The following is a 12,593-nucleotide window of genomic DNA, read 5'->3' as shown; positions in this document are numbered from 1 at the left end:
TGTGTATGTGTTTAAATTCAGATAATGGATTTTACAAAATTGCTTTAGAGTACATTTAGAAGCAATGGTGAGACCCTTGTGCCATCTAGATCCTAACTTACTAACCTCTCCTGATCCTCACTCATACGCTTCAGAAGGTGACCTTTTGTGCCATCTCTGCACTGATTTGGATGTTCTAACAGGGTGATATACCAGAAACACCAGACCAGGAGTCCAGAGAACCAAGATCTAGCATTATTATTTCAACTGGCTGAGGCACCTTTGGGCAAGTCTCTTAACTTCTCTGAGTACCTGAGGTTTGCCATCACAAAAACAGGGGGCGATCATATCTTTCAGATCACATGTGAATGTATTACGGAAACTACAGTAAGCACGGCCACCACCCACCACACCATGTCAGGGCACCACTTTCTTTTCACTGCACATGGACTCATTTAATCCTCCCCACAGACTCGGAAGAAGTATGCTCATCACTCCAAGTTGAAGAGAAGTAAATGGGCAGGGAAAGGTGGTAACTTGCCTGAGATTATGAGGTTGGGAAGTGGCAGAACAAAGGTTCACACCAGGCCGTCCAGCTCCAGAGCCCATTCTCTTCTGCAGCGCGGGCCTCTCTGGTTGAGCTGGTTTAAAGCATTCAGGATACACTCTCACATAAGCAGTCCCAGGGGCCATAGCTCATCCTCCTGTGTTTCCTAGCAGTCGCTTTGCTCTGTATGCAAAGATGCTTACTCCCTAGTCCTGACTAGCCATCCAGCTGGTTCAATCATTAAAGCAGAGAAGGATGAAGTCTGATTTTATTTCTATTCAAGTTAGTTTCTTTAAATAGGTAATATGCATATATACTACCTGCATTAAATACAAAATTCAAAGGCACTTGAGAATATACAGTGATAATTCTTCTAATCCTTGTCTTCCAGATACCCAGTCCTTTCTTCTGAGACAACCACCACTAGTTTCTTGTAAATCATTCCAGTAATGCTCTGTGTGATTTATATTCTTTTTTAAGACATATGACTTGGAGTCTGCAAAAAATACTATTTTGCAACCTGATATTTTTTGTCACTAACAATATTTTGGAGATTAATCCATGTAGAGCTTCCTTCATTCTTACTAATATTTCAAGAGTATTCTGTAATTTATTTAATCACTCCTGAACACATATTATATATATTTCTGAAAATAGTTAATAGTTAACAATGCTACATTGAATATCTTATGCATATATTTCTTACATTGCAAGAATATACTTAGGATAAACACCTAATATTGGAATTGCTGAATCAAAGTGTATGTGTCTCTTAATATTTTATTGAAATAGCTAAATTGCTCTCTATAGGGGTTGGACCAATTTATACTTCTGCCTAATTTACATGAAATCACCACTGAGTTTTACTTTATTTATATATCATTCAACAATATCCCATAAAAATGTTTTATTATGGCCATTTGTAAAGATATTACACCTTATTTTAAATCTGCATTTCCTATATTATTAGATTGAAAATCTTTTCATGTTTCAAGAACCAATTGTATTTCTTTTATCTATGAATGTTCTGCTCATATTCTTGTTCTGTTCATTCTGTTTTTTCTAATGAATTGATTTCTTTTTCTCATGGAATTACAGGAGCTCTTTACATATGTGAGAAATAAACCCTTTGTGTCTAAGTTGTAAGTATTTTTCCTCAGTTTCTTATTTATTATTCACCTTTGTAGAAATATTTGACATGTAAGTTTTATTGATTTCCTAAATTCTTTTCTTTCATAGCTTCTGGGTTTACTTCATACATAGAAAGGGCTTCTCCACTTGGAGAGTTTAAAAAAATTTCATGTTTTCTTCTAGTACTTCTGTGGTTATATTTTAAAGTTTAAATCTTTGAAAGACCAAGATTTATTCTGGTGGATAGTAAGAGTTTGGATTCAACTTCCTTGTTTTCCAGATGGCTTCCCAGTTGTCACAATAATTTCTGTTGAATAATCTATCTTTTCCACAGATCTGAAATGCCAACTTTATTACATACAAAATTCTCATACTGTTTTGATCTATTTCTTGACTTTCTGTTCCTCTGACAGTCAATAAACAAATTTGCAGACTATTTTAATTACTGAAGCTGCATCATGTTTTACTATTAGATAGAGTTACATGCCCTTATTATTTATCTTTTCCAGAATTTTGTTGGCTCTTCTTTAGGAACTTAGAATCATCAACTGGTAATTTGGTTAGGATTGTGTTATATTTATAAATTAACTTAGGGAAAACTGCTACCTTTAAGATGTTGAATCTTCCCATCCATGGATGTTGTGAACTTCTGCGTTTGGTTTAAGCCTTTTTCCCACCCTCTGCCTCTCCTTGCCCTTTCAGTGAGCTCCTGTAACATTTTGAACGTTTTTTTCATACAGGTCTTCCTTTATTCCATTTACTCCTAAAGTTAGGAATGCATTCCTATCTGGTTAATGTTATCACATGTAGGTCTTATTTCTAAGCAGACATGGTAATAAAAGCTGTTAACTATGGTTTTACATAAAAAGCCATTCATTTTTGTTTGGGTTATAAGCTCAGATCTTGAAACCTTACCAAACTCAGCACTGAAAGCTTTTCAAGACCAAAGCCACATAACATACTTCTTTTTAAATCTGCTAAGAAATATTTTTCTCCTAAAATGTTTTAGCATGAGTATGGAACGTAGTAGATTTTTAGAAATCTTTGCTCTATGTTAGCTTCACCTTAATTTTTGGGGGGTATATAGGGTCTAGGCATGTTCAATTATGCATTAACAATTTTTACTAAGCTAAAAACACAAAAAATTTACCTCCTAAATTCATTCCAGCTTGAAGACATTTCTGAAGTCTGCAGGCAGGACAATTCTTCCGTCGAATCTTATCAATGATGCAATCATTTCTTCCAGCACATAAATAGTTGTGTTGCCCTGGATAGAATAATAAAAAAACAATTGTTCAAATAAAGACTATTATACTAACGTAAAATACTAATATGTATAGTCAGAACATAGAAACTTTCTCTTCTGTGCCTTGAAATCTCTTCTTTAAAAATGTAGAAGGGAAACTTGATTTCTAGAAAATATAGGCACAAGAATAGTCAGCTTAACACAGCTAAGACTTTAGATTATAGATGATAAGATTAACGCTATGTCTATTTCCAGTGGGTTCTCATAAAAGTAGAGTTATACTCCCCCACTGTTGGAGTTTTTGATAGTTGGATGAGTGCTTTAAGGTGATGGTGCAAATTTCATTCAGACATCATAACTGCGGCAATCTAAACAGAGGCCCTGCTTCAGCTATTTAAGCATCAATGCCTGTCCAGCATTTACACATGTGATTTTGAGGCAAGACTTCAAAATTATACAATTGGAAATGTTTATTTCACTCTGTAGACCAAACTGGAACTTAAAAAACTCAGATGTGGGAATGCGCTCAGAGAGTGGCATCTACTGGTAAAACATGAAATTGTAGCCCAGCTCTATTATTCATTTATTTATTTAAAAAACTGACTGAATATCCACTAGGTATCAGGCCCTATTGGGGATATAGGAAACACTGGGGATACAGCAGCAAATAAGCCAATCAACATCCCTGTTCTCATTAACCTGCATTCAGCTGCAGGGGAACAAGAAAATGGACAAGGTAATCAGGTAAAACTGTGCAAATGCTGGACAGTAATAAGAGCTGGGGCAGGAGGGAAGGGTCACATAACATGGGAGAGGGGTGGGAGGAGGCTGACACTGGTAAGGGTGCACAGGGAAGGCCTCACTGGAAGATAAATTTTAAATAAAGGTCTGAAAGAGAGGTGCTAACTATGTGGACATGTGGAGAGACCATTTGAGGCACAGGGAAAAACAAATGAAGTGGGGACGGGGAGGGGGGAGGACACCTACCTACCTGTTTAAGAAACAGCCAAGTGTGAAAGGGCAGAAAGAATGAGCAGAAAATAAGAAGAAATGAGGAAAAAGAGCTAATGTGAGCTCATGCAGGCCTTTTGGTCATATTCAAGACTTGGACTGTTTTCTGCATGAGAAGGGAGGCTGCCAGCCTAGAGCACATTGAGCAGGAAATGACGTGATGTGATTTACCTTTGACAGGATCAGTGTGGCTGCTGTGTTGAGAACTGACAGCAGTGGACCAGAGACAGAAGCAGGGAGACCAGGGGTAGGAGGCTGTCACTGCACTCTAGGGAAGGGATGATGGTGGGTCAGGTCAGCGGGGTAGCAGTGACAGCCACAAGAAGTGGCCAGATTCTAGAGGCATCTAGAAGGTAGAGCTGCTAGGATTTACTGATAGACCAGAGAAAAACGTTCTCTGGTGCTGACTAGAAAAATGGAACTGCCATGAGTTTAAATGGGGAAGACAGTAGGAGCAGGTGGTTTACGAGCAAGGCCAGCTCAGTGTTGGACATGTCAGTTTAAGACACCTCGGACGGACTTAAGTGGCAGTGTGGAGCTGGCTGTTAGACACACGGTCTGGAGTTAAGAAGAGGTCTGGCCTGGAGATGTAATCAGCTTGGGGTCATTATTTTAAGCCACGAGACTGGATGAGAGGACATGAAGAGTGAGCGGACGGGAAAGAGAAGGGGTCCAAAGGCAGAGACACGGGTCACTGAAAACAAGCAGACAAAGGAGAGAGAGCATCTCCCTGAATACTATAAAGTAGTAAACAGGCTCTGAGCACTCCCTTCAGCCTAGCACCAGCAAGCTCTCTTAGTTGAGAATTACCAAGTAAATTACACTAAATACTCAATAAAAATAATGTGCATTGTTCAATGTAGCTAAAATAATTTAATCTAGAGCACATTCTCAGTGACTTCATGGTAAATCTTAGTAATATAATAACAATAAAATGACAGTAGCAGATTAGGGAAATCTGTCAAAACGAAGAAAGGAAACCCCCCCATTATATTCATCTAATGACTTAAAAATGGAAAGTTCTTAGTAAATACAGGCACGTGTAGAAAATTACACAAAGGCAATCAATACCCATAGCCAAGACTATAACTGATTGATATTTCATGATGCTGCCCAATATATTAGGTAAGATGTTATCCTTTTAAAATAAAATTTCAAGGCTCTATTACAGCACTATCTCATTTAAGCCTTGCAACAACCCTACAACACAGGTAAGGCTGTTACTGTTACTGCTATTGTTCGTAAGAAGAAGCTCATGTGAGAACTGGTAAAGGGAATCCTCAAAAAGGTGGAGCTAAAGGAAGAATTCAGTAAGTCTGACAGTATCACTGTGCCTTCAAGACCAGAAGCTTTTCTAAACACCAATTTGCAATATGATATACTGGCGATCCAACAGGATGTGGAGTGCTTTCTGGAAACAATAAGCAAAGGAACTTTCTCTGAACGAGGTACACTCTGCTTTATCACCAAGTATTTCCACTGGCAACCAGCATCATGTGCCTTTTGCAGGGTGTGAAATTGAACTCAAAACCACAGATTTCATCAGCCACTCACATTGAACTTAATAAACTTTAAAGTCCCAAGAGAAAATGAAATATAATTTAAATTATTTTTATTCAACAAGCATTTATTGGGAACCTGTTATGTTTGTGAGGACACAAAACATTTGCAAAAAGGGGTTGGGGTAGTTGAAGGTTCTTTCTGTTTCTGTGAATCTATGCTAAAACATGCCTAAGTCTCTTAGACTGCAGGCATACAAGAATGCATGTGAAAGGACCACTGTTGTACGCATACATGAGAAGGTTTTCTGCTTTGGGTGTTCAAAAACGGACTTCCAAAAAGCTGTGATTGTTCTATAAGGATTTTTTTGTTTTAATGAACATGTCTTAAAAATCCATGTTACTATAATAGCTGCAGGATAATTTTCTTCCAGGTGCAACATCCAAAATAGCGTACATGGTTTCTACCAACCAGCGTGGTCGCTGCACCAATTCATCTTCAAAAATAGGATGAGAATGTTACACAGGACTACTGCAGGGATGCTGTAATTGTTTGCAGACAATTCTCTGTCATTTGTATTTTTAGTTGTGTGAACAGTATGTGAATTGCACCTACACAAATTTGTGATATGTGTACCCAGCCCTGAATTTATATTAGAAAACAAAGTACCAACAGGAACCACAATGAAAACAAGAGAGTGCACTAGAAGACCTAAAACACTTTTGATCATGTCCTATTTAAACACTGCGTTCTTCTAGTATTAAGGTGGCTAATCCAGGAAAAGTCACATCCCGGGCTTTTTCTGGCAAACAGTTTTCTACTGTAATGCTGACACAGGCAGACAACCAGAATTCTGGGCATCAGACAGGAAAGGCATTGGGTGGTGACCTAAGGAACTCAGATTTTATTCAGCAGGTGATGGGGCCTCAGTGAAGATTCTTCCTTACAGAATGTCAAGTCCAGAGCTGTGCTTTAGAAACATTAATGTGAATGGAGACTATTAACAGTCCACTTGAAAGTTCTCAGAGATGGCCTCTTTGCAAGTTGGTAGCTATATATTTGTCAAGACTATACAGCCACAAGAATAATCCTGTGGTTTAAAAAAATCTTAGTGGTAAAGAAAACAAAGATTTATTTCTCATTCAAGTTACATGTCCATTATGGGGAGGATTCCGGTCACAGTCGTGGCAGAGCAGCTTGAATCAGATAAACCTCCTACAGATAACAATTATAAAGTAGCCACAAAAAGGGAGAAAAAAGAGTTCAAGGCACTGGGGAATAACCAAAGGCAGGCAGAGACCAAAGGGAAACTGACTCTTGAAAAAAGAGAATCACCCTGGACAAGATTCATGTTTGAATGGCTTTTTCCCTAAGGCCTTGTATTCCATTTGGTTCAGAGTAGACAGAAACCAAGCAAAATTGGCAGTCTTGTGGGTTGAGAAGACACAGAACAGACTTTGCTATAACAGCTAGAAATTGAAGGATGATATTTGGGAAAGGAAGGTGTCCTGGGGGGTAGAGAGAGATAAAATCTATATATGAACTCCCCTCAAATTTTTGACTGGTCCCTGAACTGAGCATGAGACTCCAAAGAGTCCAGGAATAATACAATTTTTAAGCCTGAAATTGCTGAGCCGATGTTTTAGCTCTTACCCATCATGGAAAAACAGAGTTCAAATCCCATTAAATTGAAAGGACTCACTAAACACCTCAGGCTTTCCAGCTAAATTCTAGAAGGTCCCTGCTTTAGGAGGAAATACTGTACCCCAGGACTGAAGCATTTACCATAGGGTTAAAGGCACAATCAAAATAGACCCAGCCTATAAAAGCATAAAACAAAGATTCTAAAAGTTCAAGGTGGTCTGTCAGTAATTTAACTGACTAATAAGAAAAACTCAGTAATCCTCAGAGAATATGGAGTGTACAGAATGTCTAGAATACAATAATAATTATTAGAAATACTTAAAAACAGAAAAGTGTGAACTGGAGGGAATAATAAAAAAAGTGAGAGGGAATAAACTCATAATTGGCCCAGAAGTTACAATTGGCAGGTAAGGATTTTAAAATGGATATGCTAGACTATACAAGAAAATATAGTAGTATACTATAAATATATATTTATATTATTTATATGCAAAATAAATAAAAATTAATAAAAATGATAATAAAAAGGGTTAATAAATATAAGGACAGATTTGGACACTACAAAAACAAGTAAATAAGCAAAAACAAATGGATATCCAAGAATTGAAAATTAAAGTATCTAAAATAAAGTATTTATTGGTTATAAATAATACAATATTGGATAATATTTTGTCCAATAAACAAGAATGGATCACTGAAGTTTATATAAACAGAATTCATCTAAACTGAGGCACAAAGAGACAAATATTTAAAAAATGAAGGAACATGCACTGATGGCCCACAGGACAGCATTAAGTAATTTAATATGAGTATAGTTGGAATGCTGAAAAGGAAAGGAGAGAATAAGCCATAAAGATATATGAAAACTTCCAAATTGACTAAAACAACAGCCCACAAATCTAGAAAGCTTAGCAAATGCCCCAAAAGTTAAATACAAAGAAAATCACTAAGACACAACATAATAAAATTGCTGAAAAACAAATATAAAAATAATTAAAAGCAGCCAGAGCAAAAGAAAAAAATTACATGAAGGCAAACAGGATAAAAGTAATAACTGATTTTTTTATCAAAAAAATTGAAGCCATAAGACACTATCTCAGAATAACCAATGAAAAAATTTCTCAAAATGAAGGTGAAATACAGACATTTTTGGATAAACTAAAGCTAAGAGAATTGCTGCTAATGCTAAGAGAATCAACATTATAAGAAATGAAAAAGAAGTTCTTTATGTTGAAGAGATATGATACCAGATAGAAATTTGGATATGTATAGAAAAGAATGGAAAGGCTAGAAATTATATGTAGATGGTAAAAATATAAAAGAAATTTTCTTTTCTTAAATTCTTTAAAAATCAACTGATTGACCAACAGCATTCTTAAACAAACTGGAACAAATAGTTCTAAAATTCATATGGAACCACAAAAGACCCCAGATAGCCAAAGCAATCCTGAGAAGGAAGAATAAAGCAGGGGGGATCTCGCTTCCCAACTTCAAGCTCTACTACAAAGCCACAATAACAAAACAATTTGGTACTGGCACAAGAACAGACCCATAGACCAGTAGAACAGAACAGAGAGTACAGATATTAACCCAAGTATATATGGCCAATTAATACATGATAAAGGAGCCGTGGATATACAATGGGGAAATGACAGCCTCTTCAACAGTTGGTGTTGGCAAAACTGGACAGCTACGCGTAAGAGAATGAAACTGGATCATTGTCTAACCCATACACAAAAGTAAACTCGAAATGGATTGAAGATCTGAATGTAAGTCATGAAACCATAAAACTCTTAGAAAAAAACATAGGCAAAACTCTACTGAATATAAACATGAACAACTTCTTCATGAACGTGTCTCCCAGGGCAAGGGAAACAAAAGCAAAAATGAACAAGTGGGATTATATCAAACTAAAAAGCTTCTGTACAGCAAAGGACACCATCTGTACAGCAGAACAAAAAGGCATCCTACAGTATGGGAGAATATATTCATAAAAGACATATCTGATAAGGGGTTGACATCCAAAATATACAAAGAGCTCACACACTTCAACAAACAAAAAGCAAATAATCTAATTAAAAAATGGGCAGAGGATCTGAACAGACACTTCTCCAAAGAAGAAATTCAGATGGCCAACAGGCACATGAAAAGATGCTCTACATCACTAAGCATCAGGGAAATGCAAATTAAAACCACAATACAATATCACCTCACACCAGTAAGGATCACCACCATCCAAAAGACAAACAACAAATGTTGGCGAGGATGTGGAGAAAGGGGAACCCTCCTACACTGCTGGTGGGAATGTAAATTGGTTCAACCATTGTGGAAAACAGTATGGACGTTCCGCAAAATACTAAAAATAGAAATACCATTTGACCCAGGAATTCCACTCCTAGGAATTTACCCTAAGAATGCAGGAGCCCAGTTTGAAAAAGACATATGCACCCCTATGTTTATCACAGCACTATTCGCAATAGTCAAGAAATGGAAGTAACCTAAGTGCCCATCAGTAGATGAATGGATAAAGAAGATGTGGTACATATACACAATGGAATATTATTCAGCCATAAGAGGAAAACAAATTCGACCACTTGCAACAACATGGATGGATCTGGAGGGTATTATGCTCAGTGAAATAAGCTAGGTGGAGATAGACAAGTATCAAATGATTTCACTCATCTGTGGAGCATAAGAACAAAGCAAAAACTGAAGGAACAAAACAGCAGCAGACTCACAGAACCCAAGAATGGACTAACAGTTACCAAAGGGAAAGGGGCTGGGGAGGATGGGTGGGAAAAGAGGGATAAGGGCGGGGGCATGGGGGGGAAGAAAGGGGGCATTACGATTAGCACACATAATGTAGGGCAGAGAAGACAAAGTAGTGACTCCACAGCATCTTATTACGGTGATGGACAGTGGCTGTAATGGGGTATGTGGTGGGGACTTGATAATGGGGATAATCTAGTAACCACAGTGTTGCTTATGTGATTGTATATTAATGATACAAAAATTTAAAAAAATTAAAAAAAATGTCAACTGACTGTTTAAAGCAAGAATAATAAAAATATATTGTAGAATTTATAAGATCTGTATGAGTAAAATATCTGAGAATATAGCACATATAGAAGGGGATATAAATGAAATTCTACTGCTATAAGTTTCAAGAAACGGTACTTGAAATGGAATACTTGAAATTAATTCAGGGTAGACTATGGTAAGTCAAGGGTACATCCTGTCATCCTTAGAGCAATGGTTCTCAGAGTATGGTCCCTAGACAAACAGCATCAGCATCATCTAAAAACTTACTGGAAATTTAAATTCACAGGCTATACTTCTGACCTACTAACTCAGAAATTTTGGGGTGGGACCTAGAAATTGGTGTTTTCTCTAACCCATCAGGTGATTCCAATGCACATTAGTATTTGAGAAATACTGCCCTGAAACAACCCCTAGAATAATAACACTGAGAAGTGCAGCTCAAGAGACAGTAAAGATAGTAAATGGCATACTAAAAAACACTCAACTCACAGAAGACAGGAAAGGCAAAACAAGGGAACAATAACAGAAGGAACAAAAGGAAACCGTGGAAACATGGAAGGTGACAGGGAGAAGATACAGTGGAAAGTGACAGCTCTGTAACCACATACACCTGGATTCCACTCTTAACTCAGCAGCAAACTGAAATTCTTGGCCAGGTTGCCTAAAGGTTCTGAGCCTCAGTTTAATGATCTATAAAACTAACATAGTAATGCCTACTTTGTAGGTTGCTCAATGGATTCAAATTCATGTGTGTGTGCAGGTTTGTGTGTGTGTGTATGTAAATAAATCACAAGAAGCACAAAGTGTGGCCAAAGATAAGGACTCAAGAAAAAATAGTGATGTGTTGTTATCCTCCATCATTTATATGTTTGGTTCAGGCTCAAAATAAATAAATAAATAAATAGTTTGATCCAGAGAACAAACATAGTCAGCCCTTAATTAAATATAAGTGAGTAAAGAATTTCCTGTGGAAGAATATCACCACTGTGTTAGGATGGCCTCTAGATGAAGAGGGTCCACTTGAGACAAGACAAATAGCATTTCACTCTAATCTCATCTTCAAGCCTTAACTTTTTCTGAGAGTGAGCAAGGAAGCGAGAGTGGTGAATTATGTTGTTAAGGTAGATACAGGATAAAAAGCCAGGACTCTGATGTGTTTGCAACTCAGCTAAGAATTCTAGAGCAGGGCCCAAGACCTTAAGGGTGATGCATGGCTCTGGGAAGTTGTACCTGCCTCGTGTCGTTGTTCCTCATAAACTTATCTGTTTTATAGTATTACTTAATAATAAAACTCTTGAAAGTGAGTAGGCACAAATGTTCAGAGGCAGAAGGAAAGGTGAACCCAGAAGATTGACTCCCATTGGACCAAGAGACTTCCCCAGCAGGTGAGTGAAGGTGGGGGCATCGGAAATTTAGAGGCAAGCAGGTTGAGAACCAAGATCCTGGCAAAGAAGAGAAAGAGATTCTGGGGTTTAAAATGTGTTCCTGGGCAATGATTTAATTCTCTTCAGGAAAGACCTTTAAAGCAAGATCTACAGAGGTAATAGGATCCATTCTGAGACTTTTCTAGAGGGTTGATGGGGCTGGGAGAGATGAAATGACTGAGATAAATCATGTGGAGCTGACATGGTATGACTTGAAAGAAGGAAGTGATTGTATCTGAGGAGGGTGGGGAGGGAATGAGGAAGGCTTTATGCAGGAAGGAAGCATCTGAGGTAAGCCTTGAGAGATGCTGTGGAACTGAACATGGAGGGGACATGCATGCAGGCACCCCAAGCACAGGGCGAGTGCAGGGGCACACATGTGTAGTGAGCAACTGGCCCTGTGGCTTGAAGCCAGGAAGGCAGGGGTACAGAGAAGCAGCAAGCTCTGACTACACATATGGTGACCAGGGGATGTCCAGAGGGCTGCCAACATCACATGGGCCCCCACATCCTCTCTTATCTGAGTTTCAGACCCAAACCCCATCTCTCCATTGTCCCTATGTGTATATCTGACACTTCAAGCTCTCTATGTTCACAAATCAAGCATAAGGTCCCAACTGCACAGAGAGCCCTCTTCAGCCTCCTATATTCCCCACGCTTAAAGCCCCAACCAGTTGTTGGAACTGGAGGCCTCAGGGTCACCCCTGACATATATATGCCCCCACGCCTCTCCCAAACCCTGGCAGTTGTCAATATTCAATTGGTCACAAGGTCCTAGTGGTGCTGTCCATGAGTTTCTCTGGAATTCTATCCATGTCCACCACTATTTTCTCCTATTATTTCAAGCTCTCTAGATGAAACTTCTGAATTATGGAGTTTGAACTCTGCTTACTATCTGTATGACTTTGAACAAGTTACTTAATCTTTTGGTACCTCAGTTTCCCCATCTTTTAAATGGGAATTATCAAAGTGCTTATGTCATGAGTTTTCCTGAAGGTGAATCTCTAGGACAAGCACTTAGAACAGTAGCTGGCATCCAGCAGAGATCCAGGGAAAGGTAATTGTTATC

The 12,593-nt window shown here is 38.1% G+C and overlaps 1 protein-coding gene across 2 annotated transcripts in view; it reads right to left on the bottom strand.

Moving 5' to 3' along the window:
* The window catches only part of NR3C2 (nuclear receptor subfamily 3 group C member 2), a 334,172-nt gene that overhangs the window by 99,080 nt on the left and 222,499 nt on the right, over positions 1-12,593 (bottom strand). For both annotated transcript variants that reach the window (XM_073232590.1, XM_073232589.1), the window contains exon 4: positions 2,808-2,924. In XM_073232590.1, coding sequence (XP_073088691.1) covers positions 2,808-2,924 — 117 coding nt within the window. The remainder of the gene's footprint in view (positions 1-2,807; positions 2,925-12,593) is intronic.

This window comes from Manis javanica, chromosome 3 (genome assembly GCF_040802235.1).
Source record: "Manis javanica isolate MJ-LG chromosome 3, MJ_LKY, whole genome shotgun sequence".
Taxonomy (NCBI): Eukaryota; Metazoa; Chordata; class Mammalia; order Pholidota; family Manidae; genus Manis; species Manis javanica.
Note: the sequence above shows the minus strand (reverse complement) of the source record. Positions and strands in the feature narration are given on the sequence as shown.